The 27,508-nt window shown below is 38.2% G+C and overlaps 1 protein-coding gene across 1 annotated transcript; it reads left to right on the top strand.

Annotated features, from left to right (window-relative positions):
* Positions 1-1,634: 1,634 nt before the first annotated feature.
* LOC137035932 (uncharacterized) lies at positions 1,635-27,207 on the top strand. The gene is made up of 4 exons (XM_067409758.1): positions 1,635-1,710; positions 1,860-1,925; positions 13,555-13,642; positions 24,035-27,207. Exons 3-4 carry the CDS (start codon positions 13,569-13,571, stop codon positions 25,638-25,640), a joined length of 1,680 nt encoding a protein of 559 aa, XP_067265859.1. The 5' UTR covers positions 1,635-1,710; positions 1,860-1,925; positions 13,555-13,568; the 3' UTR covers positions 25,641-27,207.
* The last annotated feature ends 301 nt before the right edge of the window (positions 27,208-27,508 follow it).

Below are 27,508 nucleotides of genomic sequence, written 5' to 3'. Positions count from 1 at the left end.
TTTTATTAGCATATAAAAAATAATCTTAACATAAAGCATAACAGCCAAAGGCTACTCATTTTCATAAATACACGCGGTGAAATAAAAAGATATAAAATTATATGAAAACAATGTCTATAATAATATGAAAGAATTTTTTAACAGGTTATGACATTTGTTTGTGAGGTTATGTTGTATTTATTGTGCATTAGCCTCTTATAATATGCTGGGACGGTCAGTTGAGCAACAAGATCGCAGCACATCTCAATTCTCAAATGATGCGTTCTCTGTCCTCGCGTCCTTCCGAGATCGTTCTTTCAAGGTCGCCTGGCAAGACCGGACTCCACGAGAACGCAAGTCCGTTCTCTGCGTTCTTGGAATTGAGAAACAGCCAATAAGTATGCAGGAGAACTATAATGATGCTTTGCCTTTGGCAAGCACCATTAATAATAAGTTTAATAAGCATTTCAGTAAGTTGGCTTTTTCAAGCCAACTTAATTAGGGATGTACCTGACCAGCGTGACGCCTCGACACATTCCACGCAAATTAATGTATTTTTTAATGTATAATTTACATAATTGATTACATCGACACATCATTGCAGCCCTACATGATTTGTTAGAAAATCTTGTTCCAACACTAAAAAAAAAACAAAAAAAAAACAAACAAAAAAAAAAAACATATTTTGGACCAACTTTTAAAAATACTTTAATTTGTTACAATCAAATTTATTAGTTCTCTCTCTGTAACTGTTTGGTTAATACTTTTAGACAAAACATTAATACAAGTAAATGATTATTTATTATAACTGAAAAAGTATATTTACTTGATTTAATCATACATCTGTTCCACATGAATCAATAAAGTAACACCAACATAATCATTAACACTTTATTATAGAGAACACATTCACTATTAACTCTGACTTTTCCCTCAATAAACTCCTTATTTACTGCTTATTAATAGTTAGTAAGGTAGTTATTAAGTTTAGGTATGGGGTAGGATTATGGGATGTAGAATAAGGTCATGCAGAATAAAGGTTTTAATATGTACTAATAAACAGCCAATATCCTAGTATTCATGCTAATAAGCAACTAGTTAAAAGACCATAAAATAAAGTGTTACCACATAATGTTCACAACTTCAGCACATTAATTAATTATTTTGAATTGACCAAATCAAGTAGTCTAAAATCAATTTTAAATGTTTTTTTAATCACTCAATTATAAGACACTACTAGCTAGTTAATTAGTCAAACTGTTAATGAGCAATAAATAAAACATATATTAGCATGTGAAATGCTAAGCTATGCTATTATATATAAATGATAAATGATAATAACATTTAGATTGAGGCAATCCATGCAAAAAAATGCAGCTTCTTGTGTGTTTATATATGCATTAATGCATGCAAGAACTGTTGTATAAGAGACACATCAGACAAATGTATAAATTCAACAAGAGGAACTACCCAGATATTTCACGACATTGAATGCATTGGAAAAGCAATGTTTTCTGGAAACTTAGAATGAAAGAGAAACTAGAGTCCAAACAGTTCCCCAAATGCAAAAGAAGAACCTGAAAATGTTGCAATGGCAGTACATTTTACAGATGTGAAAGGTTGTTGTTCCTTATGTTCTCATACTGAAATTAAGCTGGGAGGGATGATAAAGTGCATAATATAAATTGAGCAGTATTTCAGTCAGAGCTGATCACTCTTCACACGCTGCAGGTAGGAACATTTATAACTCTTTATATCTAGCCAGTTTGTGTCTCCAATTGATTTGACAGCATTATATTCTTCTTAAACACAGATGATTATATAGTTTGTTTGTTAATGTACAAATATTACATTATAAAATAGTAAATTAATTGTTTCAGAGAGGAAACTGTTGAAATCTTCTGTGAGATTCACACATTCAGCCCAGCAGCTTTTAAAGATTTCAGGTGAGTTTAATGATTTATAAAACACATATGAAGAAGGACTCCAAATACAATATATGCACATTCTACTTTAAAATTACATTTCCTTCACTAATGTTGTGTAAAAAAGTCAGATACAACTCTTCTTTAAAACTTTGTGGGTGAAAATATTTCACAATGTGTTTCAGACTATGAAATATAAAAAACTTTGAAAAAAATCTGGGGGTGGGCCTTTCCAATCCTGGAGGACCACTGTCCTGCACACTTTAAATCCATCTAATCAAACACAACTGCCTGCAATTTTCAAGCAATCCTGAAGACTGTGGTTAAATGTATCAGCTGTGTTTGATTAGAGATGAAGTTAAACTCTACAGGACTGGAAGCGCACACCCCAGACATCGACTGCGTCTACTACTATGTGCATGTAAAACTATCAATGATAATCATTTTGGGGCAGAAGTAATGTAAACACAGATATCGGATACCAATCGCATCTAAAGTGAATGTAAACACACTGGCCAAAAAAAAAAAAAAAATATTCGGAGATGGTCATAAGGGCCCGTATGTATAAAGCCGCTCAGAGTAAAATTTTAGTCTTAAGTGTGTCAAAATTCTAAGAATGACGTAATTCTACTCTTATTCTTAGACTTAAGAATAAATGTGATTCATAAAAGGTTCCTAAGACTAGGTCTCAGCTCTTAAATTATTTAAGAGAGCTGGAGAGGTGTCTTAACCTAGCTAAGAGTAACAAGATGGCAGCAGAGAAGAGACACACGCTCTCCAATGAAGATATGATGTATTGGAGTTATACGATGACATGGAGTTGATAAAATGATATAAACTTGATTGACAATTCTTTTTGTAACTGACCCAATAAGAAATGTAACTTTAAATTAATGTAATAAATGTAATAAATATTACTTAAACAATAATAATGTTTAATGCATTTTAACACATTTAAAGGTGCTGTATGTGATTTCTCAAATTTGTTGTTGAACACTGTTGATATTTGAAATCAACCCAAACAAACACACCCCTCTCTTCATTGCTCTAACTGTAAATGAGTAGACATATCAATAGAAAAAGATTCCAGAAAAGATAACCTCTGAATCAGCCAATAGCGAGCCTGGAAGGGTGAAGTCACAGCAGCACAATACCAGTCATTTAATGTTATTATAAAAAAACAAAAAATAACAATAATATATATAAAAAAACACAAACGTTTTAATATTTAAATTGATTTAAAAGCAATAGCTTTACATTGTGCAAAATGATCACAAATTAGTATTGATGGTGTGGAATCTTTTTCTATTGATATATGTCTCCTCATTTACAGTTAGAGCAATGATGTGTCATGAGTTCATCAACAGCTCCAACAGCTCCAGGGAAGCCCACAGTCAACATAAAAGTGGCTTTCTTTTGCCACGTGGTTTGATGGTCAGTTGGAAAGTCAATGAACTGCCATAGAGTAGAGGCCAAATGTGATGTCCAGCCATATGAAAACTGACATCTTCAACCTTAATTCAACTTAATTACACTTTTAAAAATGTGTTAAAAGATGTAAGCACATCGACTAGCTGTGCTTGGAGTCAACTGTTTCATGTGTGATAATGAAATTTCAAATTATGTTTGGCCAGTCTGTCATACAAAGAAATTATGAACACATGCAAAAACAAGAGAGAACCAACTAAATATTAAAAACGGATTTTGTTGTATTCAATGTCATATTTTAAAACATTTAAATAATATAAAAATAAAAATATTTTTTCTCATATTTTGATGGTTTAAGCAAAATTGTTTCTGATTAACAAGAAACTCTTGTTTGTATTTACTCTTGTGTACTGTATGTACATCGTTTGTGCTTCCTTGTCGTTCGTTCATCATCTGCGCTTTATTTTTCGTGAAGCATTTTGTTTCATGTCAGCTGTGATGAACAGACATCCACTCTCATTGCGTGTGTAATAGTGGCCAGACTCTGAGAGTATTGCAGGTAAACCACTGCACACTGACGCCCGCTAGAGAATGAGGTGTTTAACGTCATTGGTAGTGCATTCGCCTCACACGCCAGCAGCGATCGGACCGGGGTTCTTGACCGACTCAGAGCAGGGTGGCGACTCAGAGGTTAGGATTGGACAGTGAGTTTTGGAGGCGGAGCAATGAAGAGAGGGGTGTGTTTGTTTGGGTTGATTTCAAATATCAACAGTGTTCAACAATGAATTTGAGAAATCACATAAAGCACCTTTAAATGAATTAAAATGCATTAAACATATTATTATTGTTTAAGTAATATTTATTACATTTATTACATTAATTTAAAGTTACATTTCTTATTGGGTCAGTTCCAAAAAGAATTGTCAATCAAGTTTATATCATTTTATCAACTCCATGTCATCGTATAACTCCAATACATCATATCTTCATTGGAGAGCGTGTGTCTCTTCTCTGCTGCCATCTTGTTACTCTTAGCTAGGTTAAGACACCTCTCCAGCTCTCTTAAATAATTTAAGAGCTGAGACCTAGTCTTAGGAACCTTTTATGAATCACATTTATTCTTAAGTCTAAGAATAAGAGTAGAATTACGTCATTCTTAGAATTTTGACACACTTAAGACTAAAATTTTACTCTGAGCGGCTTCATACATACGGGCCCTGTGCATTAAGACTTGCAGTGTAAATGCAGCCATCAAAACTCAGTGTGTGAATCTCAACAACGGTGACCATCAAAAGCATGTTGCAGTGCATTTTTGATACTGCAAATCAAAACTTGTGGCATAAATTAATTACAAGCTGAATTGTTTTAGTAATTTCATTTATTTTAACTATTTGATTTTTGCTGTTTTTATGTAGCTTTTTAGTACCTTGTTTTGTGATGTTATTAGTTAATTATCTCATTAACTTTAACACTGCTTCAATGTTCATTTTAACACTCTTGCCTGTGGACTCAAACCGCAGATTGGTGACCTTATTAAACAGTAGTATCTCAGTATTTGGCACCCTTCTTCAGTGAAGCATGTGTCAATTATTTTATGATTCTTTTTTATTTTTTTATTTTGGCATGATGGTATAGAGGACCAAATTACTCAAAATGAAATAAATAAATAATAAATTCAATAAAAACAATTTAATGTAACAGTTTATTGTGAAATAATTAAAAAATTCATTTATTTAATTATTAATTCAATTATTAAATAAATTAATAAATAAATCTATCTATTTATTTTGTAAAATTCCATGAACACAACATGTATTGTTTAATATATTTCACAATATCCTCTTTCACACACTATTATTGTGTTTAAATATATATTTTTTCATAATTAAATGTGCTTTTTCAAAAAGCTGTTTTTCATAATAATATGCTGCATTTTTTTTACAAATGACACCTATTTGATGAATCATGTATTCCCAAGCATGATTTTCCCAAAGATTCTTTTAATAATTATAGAGGACATTTCACAAATGCCAATCAACAGGCACTAGGCGGTGCTTGACGCTAATTGGTTTAAAGTTGGAGAGCGGACAGACACGACAAAACGATCTTCATGTGGTCGGTGACATTAGTCACGGAACGCCATGTTCCACCCTCAGGAAGTTTTTCTCCTCATTAAAATCAAATGATCAGCAATGATTGTATATCAAGAGCGGGGACACGCTTGTGTGCATTTTGTTTTGTGATTACACCGGAAAGAAGCGGCATTAGCGATAGATTGACACACACACTCATCTGTGTGAAGACTGCACGAGCCGAAAGAGAACGTTCCGCCACTGATAACAGCTGCAATGAACACTCAAAATCAACACATCCCTGCACCAGATTGCCTCTTTTTAACACAAATTAATGTCAACTGGATATGTTTCATTTGCATTAGGTATATATATGTACAGTGAGATTTGTACATATTTGCACGTGTCCTACCTGCAAATTACGCCTGTCACATAATGACTCATCTACAAGAACTCTGCGTTCAGTGCTGGTAAAGTGTTCAATATGTAGGCTAGTCATCAATTTCTAGATCCTCTGATGCACTTATTGCCACTAGCAGATAATCCAGATAATAGAGCATCACCAAACAAACATTCCCTTCTACTTCATCTGCAAACGAAAGCAGTGCGTTTTTTAACTTGATCAAGTCCTACAGCCATATTCATTCCCAAGGCTTGTTCGAGATGCATCGGCGCTGTGCAGGCCCATCGCAGTATGCATTTGGAGAGCATGTGACTCGTTATGCATTAGAATCGCTCTCACGGTACGTTGACATCATATGCCGATCGGCCTGCACAGTGCTGACATAGACATAAATGAATAAATAATAATAATAATAATAATAATAATAAGTATATATATATATATATATATATATATATATATATATATATATATATATATATATATATATATATATAAAATATATATATATTTAAATATATAAATAATGTTTATTATAATGTCTATGAGTTCCGATGCATATCAAACGTTCAGTTCACCTCGCTAGACCTAAGTAATTCATTCTAAAGGATTAGCCAATTAGCGTCAAGCACCGCCCACTGCCTATTGATTGGCATTTGTGAAATGTCCTCTATAATTATGAAAAGAATCTTTGGAAATACATGATTCATCAAATAGGCGTCATTCGTAAATTCAGCATATAATTATGAAAAAATAATTTAAACAATAATAGTGAAAGAGGATTTTGTGAAATATATTAAACAATAAATGTTGTGTTTGTGGAATTTTACAAAATAAATGGATACATTTATTTAATTAATAATTAATTAATTAAATTACTTTTAATAATTATTAAATTATTTCAGAATAAACTGGTACATTTAATTGTTGTTTTATTGTATTCATGATTTATTTAATTATTTCATTTTGAGTAATTTGGTCCTCCATATGATGGATCCATTAACTTAAATGTTTATGGTCAAACAAATCAGAGTTAAAGGATTAGTTCACTTTAAAATAAAAATTAGCCCAAGCTTTACTCACCCTCAATCCATCCTAGGTGTCATATGACATAAGTCATATGACTTTCTTCTTTCTGATGAACACAATTGAAGAAATATTAATAAATATACTGACACATCCAAGCTTTATAATTGTAACGAACTGCACCGGGACACAAAGGCTGAGGATCTAAATGCAGGATTTTTTGAAAGGGTAGTCCACACTCAAGGTCAAAAATGTGTAAAACTCTCGCAGTTCAAAACATGTACACTACATTTATGATGGATGGATGTGGATGGAGACACTTTCTTCAAATCATACTCATGACCCCTCTTCACTGCCATTTCTCATATTATGTTCATCAAAAAGAAGATAGTCATATACATGTAGGATGGCTTGAGGGTGAGTGAATCATGGGGTAATTTTCATTTCAAAGTGAACTAATCCTTTAATTAAACTCTTTTAGTTATAATCAACTCTGAGTGAGTGAACTTTTTTTTTCCTTTTAAAAGTGTTACTGATTTAACACTAAGACAGAGTTATATTTATACTGGAATGAGTTCAAAGACATCTCTGATCCACAACACTGTTCATTTTTCAACACCAGAATAAAGAGTGACAATTTAACACTATTAATATGTTTTAACTCTATATTTTTAACTCCAGTGTAACAAGCAGCAGACATTACTATGGAAGTTTATTATTGGCAAATATTTTTGAGGAAACTGTTGCTCGCGCTGTGTGTGTTTCCCATGGCAACAACAATCTCGTGTTGTTTATCTGCACCCGCATGAGCTTTCCTTTCCCTTTTGATCTCCGTTTTGAGATTGCTTGGGTGTGGAAGAATCTGTTTTTTCCTGCATCTGTTTACATCAGCATGTAATTTATACAGATTTCAAAGCTTTGGTCCTGCTCGTATATGACTGGACATACGTGGCAGTAGATTACGCTCTGTGCTCCCGCCCTAACCCCCGCGGCACTCTTTATATCGTGTTTGAAGCTGGGTCGATGTTGAGTTTGTTCCATTATTTCAAACCTTTCTGTTGTCCCGCATCAGGCTTGATAGTGAGTGCATACTTTCAGTGTGCATGAGTGTGGCAGGCCTTATTTACATTAAGTCCTCTGCTCTTTCTCGTCACAGGTTGAGTTTGAAGGTTGCCTCAATTTTGTGAGATCTGTTATCATTGGTAGCGACCTCAGCTCCCTATAGAAAGGATTAAAAGGGGCATTTATTCATTTCAGGTGTCTTACATCAGGCCTGAGGCTGGACCGAGGATGTGTTTTTTCCATCATTTGGAGTACTTCTGTGGATCCGGCACATAGCTTGTTAGTCAGCGCGTCCTTTCAGACTGCAGAGTATGGCAGGCCACTTTTACATTTAGGCCTCTGCTCTTTAAGGTCTCAGGTTGAGCTTTAGGTTACCTCTCCTTTCGTGAGAGCCATCTGAATTCAGTGACATCTGCTCCCTGTAGAAATGAATAAAGGGGGTGGTTATTCTTTGTGTTAGATTACGTTACATATGTGTGTGTATGTATGTATATATATATATATATATATATATATATATATATATATATATATATATACAGGCCTTCGGGGCCGCCCTGATAATCCTTCTGGTTGAGCGAGTTGGCTTCCTCTCATTGGAGAGAGTCTTTTTGCTGAAGCCACTGCTCTGCTGAGCTCCAGGTAATATCACGATTGGGATGTATGGCCTTTGATAGGCCCCCTCAATACCTTCCTTAGGTCGAGTGAAGTGGGTTCCTCTCGCTAGAGAGTTAAGGGCGATATGATGAAGCCTCCGCTCCCCTGAGCTCCAGATAGATCATGACAGTAGGTATTGGGCCTCTCTGGGCCGCATTGACATCACCCTGTGGTGAGTGAGCAGGCTTCCTCTCTTTTAAAAGTTTCTATTTGAAGCCACCGCTCCACTGAGCTCCAGGTGGTAAGCTCACCTGTATGTTATGAGCTGGCCTTCTTTCTTTAGAGTCGTTAGGCTGAAGTCTCCACTCCTTTGAGGTCCAGGGAGGTCATGAGTCCGTGTGGGTTGGCCCTTCTTTTTGAGCTGTCCCTATATCTGGCATGCCATAGCTTAGAGTATGCACATAGACTGTAAAAAAATATGGACGTAGTGTCCGTGACGTCACCCATAGAGTTCTGAACAGCAGTTTTGACGCAAAAATGAGGCCGCGGCCATCTTAGCAGCACGTCATCGCACGTCACTCCCGGATAACTGAAAATGGGCAAAGAGACGGGAAGGTGGTTCCCATGCACATGCATGCACATCTACACAGATGCACATCAGTCTCGAATATTATGCAGCAAGCCATATTTTATAATTGTATAAAATAATCGAGAAAAAAGCACAAATACGGCTGAGATGCCAAATTCAGCAGCTGGAATTAGCTGAGGTAAAGTGACGGCTCACAGACAGCAGCGGCATCTACCTGTCACTCAAGTGACCACGCCCTTAATTATGCAGAACTTTAAGGCTTAATATAATTTAAACGAATGAGTTAGAAAAAAATTCACCCCCCTCACAGTTGTCATGAAGGGCAACATTATCAGTATAGACCAAAACACAATTTGAACCAACTTGCAAACATGTTTTTTTCTGCTATAAACTTGGCCAATTTAACATGGGACTCTATGAGATTCTGCTGTCTTTTGGAGCCTGTCCCTAGCGGCCAGTCGATGAATCGCAGTTTAAGTCACTTCCGTATTGGCTTCACGAGAGACTGGGGGAGGTTGCCGCTTGAGTATGCAACACTTAGGAGAGCCTGTCCTGCTTAGAACTGGCAGCTAGTGATCCAAGAATACCTCCTCTCAAGTGGCCGTACTTCATGTACTCGGCCTGGCACTAAGGAGTGAGGAGGGGTATAGTGAAGAGATAGGAATTAATAACCTATAACTCATTATACCTCATAAAGGAAACAACAGTTGCTGGGATTACTGTAGTCTTATACAGAGAGGGAAGATGGTGATGGTAAAATAACTAAAATAGAGTAAAAATAGAAGGACCTTTTAGGAAACTAAAGGTGGAAAGTAAATACATAAATTGGTTTAATTAAATTTGAAATTTAAATAAAATTCAACTTGGCGGAATAGAGATATTCAGGCTTAACCAAAAGTAAGCGAATTAAATAAAATAAAATAAAAAAACAAGATGAATAAAGTCAAAATAAAAAAATAAAATCAGAATTTCTTTATAGATCTAGGAATCTAAAAGGGAAGGTAAGTAAACAAACTGATTTAATTAAATTTCAAAATTTAATTAAATTCAACTTGGCTGAATAGGGATATTCAGGCTAAACAAAGTGAGTGAAGGAGCTTTGGAGGGAAGGAAGGAAGCTTTGGTACCCGTGCGAATTATTTGTCTTGAATCAGTGATCCGAAGAGTGTATCAAACTACTTGTCAGGGTTCTGTTTGTTTCCTTCTGTGTCACATGTTCTCCTTTGTTTCGTTTTCCCGCCTTTACTTAGTATTTCCTTGGTTACAGACTGATTTGAGTTTGAGTTCATTTGTCCCAGCTGTGTCTCGTTGATTATCTTGTTAGCGCCCCTGTCTGTTCTTGTATTTAAACCCTGTGTTCTCCCTCAGTCCCTGTCGGTTCTCGTCTCTGTTTGGTAGGCCTCTATTTTACATTTGTGTTTATGGTGATTCTCTTGCTTCCTGGATTGTTAATTAAAGTCTTCCTTATCATGAGTGTTTATCCACCATGGCATGTGACACTGCTAAAGTCAAGTGATTTCAGTAAATAAGGCTTTGTGATGCGTCATAGCTGTTTCAAAATTATTTGATATTTCAGTGGTTCGTCTCTAGGTCTCATGAATGTCTATATATGATTTGTATTTGAAATGTGTATAACACATTTAAATGACGCATTTGATAAAGGAAGACGCTTTAATTTAGATGATTTGTTGATATGCTGCCGTCGGTGATTTGTAATCACTTTTGTTGATTACAACTTCAATAAAACATTTGAATGGTTTATTAAAGATGTCTCGTTAAGTTTTCGCTGCACTTACTGTTCTGACCAGCAGGGGTCACCAGCTTGTGGTGCTTTTGAGCGGTTCGAGCGGTCTGCCCACATGCTCTGTTGGCATGTGTTGTCAAGAGACCAATGCCAGCTCACAACACAACTTGAAGGGAGCAGGTCAGGCCATGCTGCGAACACGCATTGAGAAATCAGTCATGAAGTATTGTGCGCAACTCACAAATCACAACAGCACTGTAAAACCTAATAAGTTCAGAGTACTCAATTTTTGTAAACACCGATTACATCAAACCTTTTAAGTAAATCAACTCAAATTTTTTTTAAGTAAACTAATATATATATATATATATATATATATATATATATATATATTATAATCGGAAGAGGATTAGGGCCAAGCAATAATAAAAAAATAAAAACATCTTGAGATTAAAGTTGTTAAATATCGAGAAAAAACTCATTAAATTTCGAGAAAAAAGTCGTTAAATTACGAGAACAAATTCATTAAATTATGAGAAAAATGTCATTAAATTTAGAGAAAAAAGTCGAGATAAAATGTTGAGAATAAACTCATTAAATTATGAGAATAAAGTCATTAAATTATGAGAAAAAAGTTTTTTTTCTCGGAATTTAACAACTTTAATCTCGAGATTGTTTTATTTTTTTATTATTGCTTGGCCCTAATCCTCTTCCGTAAATAACAATTGTCAAGCTAATTTTTTTTTACATTTTTTTTTTATTTAATGGTTAAGTGCACAGTACTTAAAACTGTTTACCGTTAATGTTAATTTCATTTCTCACTTATTTTGATGCAGTGGTACTTTATTAAATAAAAAAAATACACCTATGCATAACTCAGGATAATAATTCATCATGCTGAAGTTAAAAAAAAAAAAAAAAAAAAAAAAAAAAAATACACACACAACTTTGGCTATACAATTGAGGATATTTTATTCAACCTTTTTAAAACCTCCTGACTGTGTATTTCTCAACATGTCAAACGCACTGGAAGATCATCTTCCATCACAACTGCAGTGCTTGCAGGACTTGGAGGTTTCGTTGTTCATGATGACAAACTCAACAGGAGTGATGTTTGTGTCAGTTGATGTCTGGCTCGGCCAACTTTTCCTGGAATAAGCATAGAGGGTAAAACTGTAAATTTAAAGGATTAGTTCACTTATGAATGAAAATGTCCTGATAATTTACTCACCCCCATGTCATCCAAGATGTTCATGTTTTTCTCAGTCAAAATAAAATGGTTTTTGAGGAAAACATTCCAGGATTTTTCTCCTTATAGTGGACTTCAGTGAAAAAGGCTTACGCTCGTTTAACAACTGAAATTATGATTTCTTCGATAATTTCAGATTAGTTTCTTCGTACAGTTTAAACATGCATTAGAGCATCGAGGAACTTTCTGCCATTTGAAGGAAGGTGCATTCAAGCCACAGGTTTGCTGATTATATCATATGCATGTGTAACCCCTCTACCCAGGTCCTTCTTGCCCCACTGATTCGCCCACACATGATTGATTACTGGGTCTGCAAACTATTTTTTAACATCCATGCTAACAAAGGTGGTTCATAAAGTAATACTAAATCGCTGTTTAGTGTTCAAATGTACGATACTTGCAAAATGCCTTTAACTGTTGAGGAGCATCAGATCTGCAGGCTGAGGAGAAATCCTTGATGGTTTGGTCCAAAGTTGTAATCAATATCTTCTGAGTTGGGTGAAGAAATATGAAACAACTTGAGCTATTATTTGACACTTGTAGCAGGTCGAGGACTACAGGCCCACAGGCAGTTTTTTTTTTCTTTTTCTGCTGAACTGTGTCAGCTGTCATAGGTTTGATGATGTTTACAGGGCAGCTTGCAATTGCTTACTCATTACATCACATTTTACAATACAAGTAGACTTCTTGTTACATTGTAAGTACATTTCCTAATGTTTGTGTGGACAGGATTTTAAAGCAGTAGGTGAATCCTGTAAAACCTGTAAATAACCACACACTCTCTAGAGCACAAAAGGTGCAAAGCAATTTACAGAATGAAGATAAATGCTTAGGGTTAGTGGTTTGTTTAAGTCATATTTCCTTAAAGGTGCTTTAAGTAAGAATGACAGCTAGTGGTTGAAATGGGTACTGCGGTTCAAATTCAAAATATTGTCCCCCCCCCCCTCTCAGACTCAACAATCACGCAGGTTGCCAGTTTAAAGACATGCAACAGGAGCGAGCTCAATTGACATTGGAAGGCGAGGAGACTTACACACTGTAAGATAATTAGTTGATTTATTGAGTTATGATGAGTTGATATCGCGTTTTAATATGTTCCCGTTCATAGAAATGTTTAGATATAAGGCTTTTTTTTTGACGTTGGGTAGAATCTGCGATCTCTGACCCATTTTGTTTGCTGGCTTCCATGGCTGCAATTCGCTGCATGTGTTTTCTGCCAACTGGCAACCCGGGGTGGAGAAATACTATTGGGTAAATTGGCACAGACCAAAACAAAAACAGAAAATCCGACACGGAAAGCAAATTTCAAAGTAAAATAATTGGCTGTAGCATTGGTTTTCAGAGAAACGAGTATGTGAACTGAGCATGTTTATTAAATATCTGCAAACATATTATGGTATTTTTATGCTTTAGTACAGTCAAAAACATAGAGCACTTTAATTTTAAAGCACTAATGTAAAAAGTCTATCATATCTTGCAGATTCATCTTCTACAATGTTGAACAATAACAGAGAGAAGATCAGCTCAGTGTCTGAACAAACTGAAGCGCAACATACACAAATCAACAAGTAAGTGTCATAATACACTTCTAATCTATCACATAACAGTTTTCATTCTTAACATCAGAATTTGAAATTAACACCTGCCAATCTTCCAAATGTGGATGACAATCAACTGTGGTGGGTAATGCATATGTATGTGTTCACAAGTATAATATATATGTATAAACTAGCAGTCAAAATGGTTCTTGTTATAGAAGCTTTTACACAGCAGTTTTATTTAAAATAACAAACTTAGTTTATAAATATAAACTATAATATAAATATGGAAACTGTTAGTCACACCAGGTGCAAATAACCCCTGACCCAGGTGGTACACTAAAGCATAAGTGGGTAAAAATAATACATTAGACCTTAAAAATAATATCACTCAATTACAGACTCAGTGAACACCCTTCACACCACAGCAGCCAAATTCACTACAACACCACACTTGCACCACTGCTCCTTCAGTGCCACTGCCTGGGAAACCAGAAGTTCTGTAACTCATTAAAACCCCACATCTAAAACAACAGTGGTGTATAAACTACAGATAGCAATCAGTGCCAGTCTTTATCTTAGTTGCTCACGTTATCCAATGTAACAGTCATCTGCCCCGTTCCTGAGTCATCAAGCTAATTTAGTGTGCATGATGATTCCTAATATATTAGTATAGTCATTGAATTTCTATATCCTTTCTGATCACGTCTCATGGTGTTCAGTTTAATTTCATGTTTCATATTTTATTTAATTTCATATGTTGGTAATAATTCAGTGTTTATAAGCCTTTTAAAGAATTTTAACCCAAACTGACTGTGTTTCTAGAAAGCAAAGGTTTTGTGATAAAAGTGGAAGACTTAAACACAAAGTGTGTAAAATAAACTGTGAAAAGGATTTGATGATCACTAGTGATAGTATTTTATTAATGTACGTTTTGTTTTAACAAAGCAGCTGATATTGCCATAGAAACTAGTGGACTGACGACTCACTTTCACTTTTTTATTGAGTGTCACTTCTTGTAAGTGTATTTCTGTCATGACAACTCTCGGAGTGTTTGGTATGGTAATGGGTATGACAATGTAGATATTTTTGGTCTTGGCGGAATAGATCTGCTACGCTGCTGCTGCTTAATTGCTGCTGCTGCTGCTGCAGAGCAAGTACGGGACTTGCTACTGCCAATACATACACAACACGCTGCTGTGAGCAAGTAGACATGCTGCTGCTGTACAATATAGCGTACATGAATAACCCCCCAACAGAGCAGGTGACATGATATTGGACAATACAAGCCGGTGTATTGTATGTCAGAGATCCCCCATCAAAGCAGAAGGCAAGATGATGATTCACCCTAACCCCCCAGCAGATCTACCACCAAAACATATGTACTGCTGCTGCTTCGAAGAGCCATAGGAACCGTGTGTATGCTATCTATGTGTGCCTGGCCCATTTTTGCCACGACAAGTATTTCTGGGCTGTAAGGCTTGGCTCTAGTGGTCTATTAGACTATGTGTGCCTGGTCTACCACGCCGAATGGCTTAGCTCTAGTGGCCTATGTCTATGTGTGTCTGAGCCAAAAGGCTCAAACATACCAATTAGAATGCGCATTATGTGTGGCTTTAACAATGGTAAAACGTTGCAGGCTAATAGAGATAAGAAACCCTCCACGACCACCTGAGCAAATAATAGTATAATGATGTAGCATCGTTTGAAAATGTCATTGGACCCTGTATACTCCTAAAAGTAAACTCATTCAGATGAATGGAAAATTAATGAGCAGGACTCCAACATGCATCAGCTGACCCAGCCCGAACACGTAGGTACATGAAACATCAGCCTTGAAGAGTTGTTGAGTTGAGCAATACTATGAAACATTTAGATTTACAGTCATAATATGAGTGAGATTAATAGAAACTCAATATTTTTAATTAATATTCTATCTTGTCTAAGTTGCATTCTAATGCATTTCTATTATATCTTTGTCCCATATAAAATGGTTATGTCAGTTGATGCAATTTGACAGTGAATCCCATAACATCAATTCTCAGCGTGCAACTGACTGTCGGTCCTCACATTTAAACACAAATGAAACGTATGGCCGCGAGCGTGTAAAACGTTCACTTATCTCAGTAGCGAACTCAAAGTTCCGCTACGTCAATGGCTGACCACCACACTGCAAAGTGTCTTTTATTTACGCTCCTGTTAATGAATACCTCAGCATTTTAAGCAAAGAGAGAGATTTCTGACAATCATGCAGCCACCGCTCAGATCAACAAAGCATGTCCATAATTCGGCTACACTTCCAGCCGCTGCAACACACCGCATAGAAAACACCTGATGTTATCCAGAGTGCAACACATTTATACTATACAGATTATAACACAAAATACATATTAAGCATACTGAGGCGAAAACGCAGTGATATAGTGTAAAACCCATGTACTTATGTTAGATGATTTCTGAAGCATGCTGCGCTACTAAGCAATGTTAACTCACGTATTTAAAGATTAAGCACGCAGCTCATTGGCTACTAAAACAGCAGGAACCAATCATCTGTGACCTATAGATATTGATGTGATAATTAGCAGGTGTGTTAAAGGACCTATTAGCCTGCGCCATCTAGAGTTTCATGCCAGAACTTTGTATATTCTTTGGGGGAAATAGAGAGGGTGCATTTGAAGTCGCTTTCGAATTACGTCAGCCCTCCTCACGCTGCAGTGCCACAATCGCACTTCAAAGGCCGTTTTTTTCCCCCAGTTTTCTCAAAAAGGGGAAAATAGTGCAAAAAATGGGTACATTAAAATTTGTTGATATACTTTTTTTTTTTTAAATGTCACTTTGTCAATGAAACAGCCTAATTTCTATACAGCTTTTGTGATGTAAGTTAAAAATGAAATGCATAAGTTGTATATTTATTTTTTATTTAAATTACAATTGCAAAAATAAATATTTATTATTTATTTTTGTAATGTAATTTACTTGTAAATGAGCCAGAGTAATTACTGTACATTTTTTTTTGCCATGTAACAGATATTTTCAGAAAGGGGAAAGAATAAAAGATATTAACTCTCAAACTCAAATCAAACCATGAAATATTTCAACATGCAAAACAGATCTATGGTCCATTCAAATTTTGTGTTAGGCATCCTATAGCTTTACAATTGTGTTGCCTGTTACAAATATTTGTGGTCAGCAGGTATATTTTAAGATATGTCAGTGCAAGTTTCTTTAAGTTAAAACAACTCAAACATGCATTTTAGTCATTTTAGTCACCACAGAATACAGAAAATCTTAAGCTGACACAACATTAGAGCTATAAAATAATTTTCATTTTTAGTCAGGTTATTCTTTTAAATCTAAATTCTAGACTTCTAACATATCATTTAATAATAAATATATTGAAATGTAAATCCAAGCTGTGATTCTGATCATTTTTATTTATTTATTTATTTGGCTTGTAGAAGTTCTCAATGGTCTGTAACTTGCTGACCCATGGTTAATTCAAAAAAGCTCATTTCAAACCATGCATAATGTGTATTGATTCCGTTCATTTGAAGAGCTGTAAAAAAACCCAAAACAAAACAAAAAAAAAACACATAACATAAACAACTGCCCTAAAACAGGCACTGTATATGCTAATAAATACAGTGGGGATCGAAAGTTTGGGAACCCCTTTCAGAATCTGTGAAAATGTGAAAATTTTTAACAAAACAAGAGAGATCATACAAAATGCATGTTATATTTTGTTTAGTACTGTCCTGAGTAAGATATTTTACATAAAAGATGTTTACATATAGTCCACAAGACAAAAAAATAGCTGAATTTATTAAAATAACCCCATTCATAAGTATGTGAACCCTTGATTCTCAATACTGTGTGTGGTTACCTGATGATCCACGACTGTTTTTACACAAGCTGGTGAGGTCCAAATAATTAGGTACAAACCTTCTATAGTATCCCGCCAGCCCGAGGAACTGTCTAACCTCCTTTTTGGTCTTGGGGCGCGGACAGGTTGCAATCGCTGCTGTCTTATCAATTTGGGGACGCACCTGTCCACGTCCCAAGTGGAAGCCCAGATACCTTACTTCCACGCGCCCAATTGCACACTTCTTCGGGTTGGCCATGAGCCCAGCCCCCCTCAGCGATCTCAGGACGGCCCTCAAATGCTGCATATGCCGCTGCCAGTCATTACTGAAGATAATAATATCATCCAGATAGGCAGCAGCATATCGTCGCTGCCCGATGAAACTCACGTATGTCCAAAACGGTTACTTTTCAGGAAGTGAAAAAAACACCGTATTTCAAAAGCAGTTGAATGTAGCGTTGTCATACTTGGTACGGCATCTTTACATGTAACCATATTCTTGTCAGTGTAATGATATAATCCACACTTGACCAAAATTGAGTTTAAATGGACATACGTGCATATTTTACAGTAACGGTGGTCGATACGCGTTCTTCCGATCATTAATTAGAATGGCCAAGTCGCGTTTCATATTGACAGATGAATACGCTCAGTTTATTAAATAGCCTACGTCTTAGTTTATTAAATACGCTTAGTTTATTTAATATTAATTATAAATTTATTAAATGTCTCTTGCAAACTATGAAGGGACAATGAATCAATACACTGACATGGTAATGCTAGACAGATAAATTTGTTTGCACAGTCCTACCGTAATTTTGTCACTCCTAGACGTACGTCTGGCGTCAGGGGGGAAACGTTTACTTGAGAACAGTTGTCAAAAACAAACGTTTGCTGATACTTTACCTCACAGTGTTATTCGGCTATCCAGTGTTGAGCTTCGATGAAACTTCACGAGACCGGCGAGATGCTTCCACAGGGCGGGAGATACGCGGCGTGATTGACAGCTTTGACACCAAATGGATATACGTGAAAATCAGATGACATGATTTCACAACTTTTCATTGGCCATTTAGATATGTGAAGCATACTGTATACGGAAATGAACCTGGACATTCAATCCGTCGAAAAATCTCAAAATCGGCAAAATGGACATACGTGGTTTTCATCGGACAGCGACGATATGCACCATGGGGCCACAAAATTTTATCCATGAGATGCTGAAAGGTGGCCGGTGCCCCAAACAGCCTGAACGGAAGTGTAACGAATTGGTGAAATCCAAACGGCGTCGTGAAAGCTGTCTTTTCTTTGGATAATGGTGACAAGGGGATCTGCCAATATCCCTTTGTTAAGTCCAGTGTCGAATAAAATCGAGCCGTACCGAGCCGGTCAAGCAATTCGTCCACCCGTGGCATTGGATACGCGTCGAATTTCAACACTGCGTTCACCTTGCGGTAATCCACACAGAACCGCACTGAGCCGTCTGTTTTGGGAACCAAAACTATCGGGCTCGCCCAGTTACTGCTGGATTCTTCTATTACTCCCATTTCAAGCATTGCCCCTAATTCTGCCTGAACTACCTTTTTCTTGTGTTCAGGCAATCTATATGGCCGGCTCTGAATCACCACTCCCGGCTCTGTCTCGATGTGGTGCTGAATGAGGTCGGTACGGCCCGGTAGGGGAGAAAACACGTCAGCAAACTCTGCTTGTAACTTAGTTAAATCAGTGAGCTGGGAGGGTGAGAGGTGATCTCCCCCCGGGGCCAGAGCGAGGGATTGTTTTTTGACATTCGCCTCTGGCCCGAGATCATCCTCTCCGCTAATCACCGTCGCCAACATCAATGATTCTGCCTCATTCCATTTTTTAAGGAGATTGAGGTGATAAATTTGACGTGCTCCTCTCCTATCGGAACGTATCACCTCATAATCGAGCTCGCCAATTTGCTGCGTAACCTCAAATGGTCCTTGCCACTTTGCAAGTAATTTTGAACTTGAAGTGGGGAGCAATACAATCACTTTATCTCCCTGAGAAAATTTGCGTAAATTAGTCCCCCTGTCATACAGCTGGCTCTGTTTGTGCTGGGCTTGTAACAAATTCTCCATGGATAGCTGCCCCAAAGTGTGGACTTTTGTTCTCAAGTCCAGCACATACTGAATTTCGTTTTTGGCCTGAGATGGTCCGTCCTCCCAAGTCTCCCTTAGGACGTCCAGTACCCCGCGGGGGTGGCGTCCAAAGAGAAGCTCGAAGGGGGAAAACCCCGTGGATGCTTGCGGGACCTCTCGCACCGCGAATAACAGGGGTTCTAACCACTGATCCCAATTTTTGGCGTCCTCTTGAACGAATTTACGAATCATGGATTTAAGCGTGAGGTTAAAATGTTCGACCAGCCCGTCTGTTTGTGGGTGAAAGACGCTGGTACGAATCGATTTAATGCCCAATAACTTGTAAAGTTTGCGTAATGTGCGTGACATAAACGCCGTGCCTTGATCAGTGAGGATTTCTTTCGGAATCCCCACTCAGGAAATTAGACTAAACAGTGCGTCCGCAACACTCTTAGCGCGTTCTCGTGAATGCCCGGCCAAAAGAATTGGGTCATGAGGTGATTTAGTGTTGTTGTTTGTCCCAAATGCCCAGCCATTGGATTAGAATGAGCCGCTTGGAAAAGCATTTCCCTGCGGCTCTTTGGAACTAACAATTGGGTTGTATCTTCCTTTGTCTGAGTGTCTTGGGTCACTCGATACAACCTATCGTTTATGATCGCAAAATATGGATAAGAAAGCGGACGTCCAGGCTGGAGAGGCTGACCATCGATGGTGCTGACCTTTTCAAAGGCATGTTTTAGTGTTTCATCCTGAGACTGCACCAGTGGAAAATCATCACGGTCCGAAAGAATAAGTCTTCCGATTTCGCTCTGTTCCCCTGAGGCTGTACTCATTGGTCCCCAGTCAGTCTCTCCCACCTGCACCTGCGCATCCCTATCCCGCGTCTTTTCCCCCCAAGAGGCATCCGAGCACAAATAACCCAATAATTTGTTAAATGCTGGCCAATTCGTTCCCAGAATTATCAGATGCCGGAGGTGCGGATTAACGGCCACCTCAACATTATGCTTTTGACCCCTGAATTGAATAACAACTGGCACTATAGGATATTCCACCACATCCCCGTGCACACACCGCACCCTAACCATGCGGTTTGTATCCAATGCCCCGGACAAAATCAGGCTTTGATGAACGGAGGTTTGGTTACAACCTGAGTCCACCAAAGCCTGATAGGTACCCCCCTTGATACTCACAGGTATTTGGTACCAGCCAGCTTGACCAGGGTCAGCCTGCGGTTCGTCCGGGACCCAGATCATTGTCCCCACCTCAATAACAGGACACCTGTCCACGAAATGCTCCAGGTCCCCGCAACGCCAACAGGCCGGCCCAGACCTACCCACCGCTCTCGTGGCAGAGAGTGGGTTAAATTGTTGGCACGGAGAGAGGGGAGAAACAGGAGCGGGGTCCAGCCCGGCAGCAGTCAGTCCCGCCCTCCTGGGCGGGGCTCTAGGTCTGGAAAACTGTCCCTGTTCAGTTCCTCCCCGCCCCCGGGGCGGAACACGAGGCGGGCCAGGCGGACGAGGGGAGAGGGACAGGTCTAGAGAGAGAGAGGGGAAGAGAGGGAGAGAGAGAGAGATAGATGGTAGGGGTTCGCCGACCCCTGGGCACGCCACCATATGGTCCTCCGCCAGATGGATGGCCGAGTCCAGTGACGTGGGCCGGTGGCACTGGACCCACTCGGCGGCTTTCTTCGGGAGCCGAGTGGTAAACTGTTCCAGTACCACCCGATCGATGACTTGCTCCACGTCGCTTCCGTCGGCCAGCAGCCATTTGCAGCAGGAGTCCCGGAGCTGTTGGGCCATCACGAATGGCCGGCCGGACTCCCCTAGCCCCAAAGAGCAGAAGCGCTGGCGGTGTTGTTCTGGGGTCCGGCCGACGCGTTGGAGGATGGCCCGCTTGAGGTCGTCGAAGACCAGGAGGTTCTGTACGGGGAGCTGCTGCGCCGCCACCTGCACCTCGCCGGATAGTAGCGGGATCAGGCGCAATGGCCACTGACCCCGGGGCCACCCAGAAGCCTCCGCCGATCTCTCAAACAAGTCCATGAAGGCCTCTGGGTCATCCTGTGGCCCCATCTTGTTCAGCGGCAGGTGGGTGGGCGCAGCGAGTGGTCTGGTGGTCTTCGTACGAACCTCCCAGTCAATCCAGCTCCGGAACCTCTCGCGGTCTTCCTGCTGGGCTCGTATGATGGGCTCGTACGATGGCCTTGAAGCGGCGCTCCTGGTCGGTACGTAGGTCCAGCAGGGCTTGATGATGTTCCTGTTGCATGACCGTGAGGGATGAGATGATTTCCGCAAACGGCTGGGCAGAGGTCGCCTGCATGGCGGCGGCTCCCTTCTTCCTTCCCGGGTTTTGGCACCAGTGTAATAAGTTCAAGTTCGCAGGGAAGGAAGGGGACAGGGTCGGCTTTGACTGCTGACTGAGCTTTATTCAAAGTAACAAAATTGTCCAACAAAAGTCTGTGCAGCGCACAACAACAAAATCCACAATCCACAATAGGGCTTCACTCCAGTGTTGCTGTCACGATCAGCGTCCTCAGTCAGCAGTCCCTCTCTCTCTCCCACACTCCTGCTTCTCCTGGTGTTTTATCCTGTCTCCATGCCAATTACTGGAATTAGAAACAGGTGTTTGTGATTTACATTTAACCCACTCACTCACCATGTGTCTCCCGGCTCTCTCTCCAGTTGCAGACTCCGCTGAACCATGCCCCCCTCGCCACAAACACATGATGCATTGCTGTGTCTGTTATCCCATAATTCACACTTTTGGACACTTTTGCTTTAACGGACATTAGAAAACACTGCAAAATCAAGCTGTTTTATTCATATATTTATTGTCCAACAAAATTGTCCCAATTTTTCTGATGCATGTCCTTAATTTAATTTCATATGTTGGTAATAATTCAGTGTTTATAAGCCTTTTAAAGAATTTTAACCCAAACTGACTGGGTTTCTAGAAAGCAAAGGTTTTGTGAAAAAAGTGGAAGAATTAAACACAAAGTGTGTAAAATAAACTGTAAAAAGGATTTGATGATCACTAGTGATAGTATTTTATTCGGTGTTGTCATCATTCAGGTTGGATTTCAGCTTTAATGTACGTTTGTTTTAACAAAGCAGCTGATATTGCCATAGAAACTAGTGGATTGCGACTCGCTTTCACCACAAAATGGCGGAAACGCAGAGCTGCTGCTGGAGCCGGTGTTGCAATGGAACCTTCTATTCGGCCACATCTCATACCACAAGAAAACAACAAATGTTGCTAATATACACACACGATGTGGTGTAATACTATCAAAAAATAATAATCATAACCTTTATCTCCATACCAAAATCCCAGATGGCCAGACAGTGATTCATCTTTTATAAATCGTTAAAATATTAATGTCTGTGACGCTGCAGCATGGAGACTGTTGTGTAGACTAAGTATTTTAAATGTTTAACTTTTTAAAATGTTAAATGTTTAATATGAATAAATAGCGCTCATAAACGGCCGTCACAATGGCGTTCTCAAGTGAAACAAGTTGAGGCTTGGACCCAGAAACGGCGTTCCTTGCATCAACGCCTTAACAAGCGGATTGACTGTCGCTTCATGTTAGTGTATATTCTTTGCTTCCATTCATGAATCGTCAGCGGAAAAACAAAGAGCGGAAGTGGAAGAACAAATCTCATCACTTCCTTTTATAGAACTGAGGCTGATGGGATTTGTAGTTCCTGAAACATGCCCCGTTACATAGATAAATACAACAAAGTTACAAAGTATAAGGTCTAACTGTAGTATTAATTTTCAGGTACAGAAATGTAATAATTAAATATAAAATTAGACTGTTCACTGTATAAATTTAATAGACCAATCTTTGTTAAAGCTGTGTTTTGTTGTTTGATTTACATGACAGACAACAGCAGGTATTTATAGGTTGCTGTCACTTTAAGAGTAAGACCCCATGCACGCGCACATCCGATAGATACACATCCGAATTCTCACCTCGTTCAATTAAGACATAACCGAGTGTGTTTACGAGAATACTTGCTGAGAGGGGTATTTTGACGGACGTAATGCGTGTATGTGTCCATCAAAGTACATTGAGGAGGCGAAAGAGAAATCAATTTAAAGTTTGGTGCTATCTGGACCGCGCTCTCTCTCTGTGTGTGCACGCGAGCCTTGAATGTGCGTCATGTGTGCACCGATAACAGCGCTGTGTGCAATACCGAATTAAATCCTCTTTTGCCTCTTCTAGTGCTGGAATGGTTTTATATCTATTTAATGTATAAACTAGCAAGTCAAAACACATGCAAATAATAACCTTTCACTCTATTGCAGTTAAACTTGCAATTGATCCGTGAATCACATGCGTGCCGAACCGTGGGGCTTAGTCCGTACGGATCACGGATCAACAACGATCCGTTTAACCACTATAAAATAGTGTCTGGTTAGGACACGTAACGTGATTTTTTTTTTGTTTTGCAGATCACATCATGATGCCGTCCTCATCATGAAATCTTATGAAGGCCATCCGGCACTTTATCAACTGAACACAGAAAAAAAATATATTGATACGATGAATAAAAAGGTCAGACAATGGACGTATGGAAGAAGAGACAGAAAAAAGCAAAACAAAGTCATACTGATGGTGGGAGAAACCGGTGCTGGGAAAACCACCATGATCAACACCATCATCAACTACTTTCTGGGAGTGAAGTTTGAGGATGAAGAGTTTTATCAAATCACAGAGGAAGAAAAAGATAAAGATCAATCACAATCCCAGACATCTGCAGTCACTGTTTATGAGGTGTTTGTTGAAGAGAACCCAACATCTCTGACCATCATTGACACTCCAGGATACGGAGACACTGAAGGATACGAGAGAGACAGAGAGATTTCTGAGTATCTGATCAGATTATTTTCAGATGAGGATGGGATTCATTATATGGGTGCAGTGTGTTTTGTGATGAAGGCGTCTCAGAATCGACTCTCTGGAAAAGAGCATTACATATTTCACTCAGTTCTGTCTCTGTTTGGTAAAGATATAGAGAACAACATAGTGTTTCTATTCACACAGTCAACTGGAGTTCCTCCAACAGATGCTCTCAATGCCATTAATAAAGCAGAAATACCCTGCAGAAAAGATGAAGACAATCTACCTGTTCACTTCTTATTCAACAACCAGCAGAAAGAGAAAAGAGACAAACGGTATAAGCGAGTTTTGAAATCAGCCTGGGAAATGGGAGATGAAAGCATGAAGGAGTTCTTCACACTCCTGGAAGAAAAGAACAGAAAAAGTGTTAAGATGACATTAGATGTTCTGAATGAGCGAAGGCGACTTGAGGCCTGTGTCTCTAATCTGATGGACCGAATCTTTGAGAAGGAGTTAAAAGCTGAAGAACTGAACCAGATTAAGGAAGCCATCAGTCAGAACAGAGACAAGATTGAAAAAGGGGAAGACTTTGAGTTTACATTTAAGAAAGTTGTCAAAGAAAAAGTCCCTATTGAAAATGAATGGTGGTGGAACAGCATGGCAACCTGCTGCTCCGTCTGTAAGGAAAACTGTCATGAATGGAACTGCTGGTGGGTCGATCCCGAAGAACTCCAGAAGTGTGAAGTCATGAAAGACAACAAATGCACTGTGTGTACAAAGAAGTGTCCTCACGAAAAACACATAAAAGAGGACAAAAAATATGTGACAAAGGAAGAGATAGTCTCTATGAAATTTAATGATCTTAAACAGATGCGCTTTGTTGAAAAGTCTGAGAATAAAACAGATATAGAAGAAGATCTGGACAGTGATCTGGAAAAGAATAAAAATGACAGGTCCAAACTGCTGGATGAAGCTTATGTGACCATCATGAAACTGTCCACGATCGCATTAAAAGCAGACAGTGCTTTCACTCTTCAATATCTGGATATCTTGATTCCCAGACTGAAGGAGGAGAGAAAAGATGAATGGATGAAGAACCTGGAGGAACTGAGGAAAGCTGGAGAAGAGAAGAAAAACAAGTGGGCCATACAGCATCTGTTGGATTTTAGCAGGCAAAAATGGAAGCAATGGTCAGTCGTGTTCAGCAAAGACAAGTAGGCGCTACATAAATTAACCATTTACAAAACACCATGCCAGGAATTAAAACAAGCTAAATTATGATAAAATACAACAATATGAAAAATATTTTACAGATATCTCTAACAACCCGTAGAAGACTAGAGCTAGTAGTTACCAAAATAGTATTTACCTTTGCATTGTACATCCCATTGTCATACATTGTGTTGTGTCTTAAAATGTTAGCATTTTAAAAATAAAGTTTATTTTAGGATACAGCTATAAGATGCAGCTGAGAGAGCATTTTAATGATTTTTATTCTATTTTTTTTACTGGTAGAAATTTAGGTGTAATACTACACTTTAAAATCAAACACTTGTTTTAACTAGTTAACCCCTGTCTTAACTTTATTGTAAAAATCTAGTATGTGAATAATTGTCACGTAAGCACAGAGACAAGATATTAAGATCCAAGTGCAGCTTTAATGGGGTAATCCAATAAACATAATCCAGGCAGGCAAGGGTCAAAGTCCACAGAACAGTCCATACAAAATAAAGCAAACACAAACGGAAGCAGGTGACATGAAATGAAACTGCGATAACAAAAGCAAAAACAAACCAAGTATAAATAGACAGACACTGATGAGCAAACACAAAACAGCTGGTTGCAATGACAGGATAATGAGTCCGGGAAGTGTGTTATGGGAAATGAAGTCCAAGGGGTGAAACAAGAGCCCTCTAGTGGCCGATTAGGGCACTCTCACTAGTAATCATGACAATAATGCAGTAATCTGCACTATTCACATACTATGCTTTTTTTTTTTTTTTTTTTTTTTTTTTTTTTACTCAGAAAACCCAAGTTATGTATAACTGATTGAAAAAAAAAAACTTACAATACAATACAGCTGAATAGTTTGACAGAACATAAATTCACAAATTGATGTTGATTTTTCTAAAATATTTGACCAAAATCTTGTTTGTTCACAACCATCTTGTGAAACTTTTAATTGGGTTAATATAATCCCTCTATATTTGTGACAATTGACCATGCAGACTTCCACATGCAGCCTACAAAACACAACAATGGTAACAATTAAATTTTATATAAAGTAAATAATCAAGTACTCTCTACATTTCTTTTTTAGTTACTAGAACTCTTGTTTAAGTGAACCATACTAAGCTTTTTTCAGTACAACATACTATTCCTATTTCACTTACATGATTTTTGGGACAACCACTTTGCATGCTTTGCATTGCATGCAAGTCTAACTAATTAGATTTTACAGTGTACATAAATTAATTTAAATTTTTTTTATTGTCATTGTTACTTATTATCATTGAAGCTGTCTGTCATTTCACTATGAAAAATGTACATTTAATAAGAGAATATTATTTTTTTCCTCTTTAAAACTTAGGTTGTTGTTAAAAATGTATCTGCATCTCAACTCAAGCTCAGTTTTACTGTCAAATGTACGGTGGCCGAGAGAGCTCAACGCGCTGCAAATGAAGAAAACACATGCAAATAGAAAAAACACCAGCAAATAAAGAAAACATCTTCATCAGTTTGACAACACATGCGCTGCAAACTCCACAACACTTACAAATAGTGAAACGCGCTGCAAACTCCACAACACTTACAAATAGACAAAGATGTCTTTTTGTAAGTGTTGTGGAGTTTGCAGCGCTACTACTTTTGTGTGCGCTACTGTCATCATTATGACGGCAAACATCTTTATTACTTCTCTGATAGTACACTTATCAATTAATGTAATTAATTCGAGTGTATTTGGGTTTATAATGGGTCTGCTTCTCACCCTATTGATGCACAGGAATTGTAGTTTGCGAGTAAAGCTGCAAATTCCTCTATTAACGTCAACGGCTGTAATAATCCTCTGATACATGCAAGTGAAA

Source organism: Chanodichthys erythropterus, chromosome 14 (genome assembly GCF_024489055.1).
Source record: "Chanodichthys erythropterus isolate Z2021 chromosome 14, ASM2448905v1, whole genome shotgun sequence".
Lineage (NCBI taxonomy): Eukaryota > Metazoa > Chordata > Actinopteri > Cypriniformes > Xenocyprididae > Chanodichthys > Chanodichthys erythropterus.
The sequence above is the reverse complement of the archived record's forward strand: the minus strand, read 5'-3'. Positions and strand labels throughout refer to the sequence as shown.

Coding starts and splice junctions, on each gene's coding strand:
- LOC137035932 (XM_067409758.1), top strand. CDS start 13,569: ATGTTGAACAATAACAGAGAGAAGATCAGCTCAGTGTCTGAACAAACT. Junction 13,643..24,034: donor CAACATACACAAATCAACAA/GTAAGTGTCATA, acceptor TTTGTTTTGCAG/ATCACATCATGATGCCGTCC.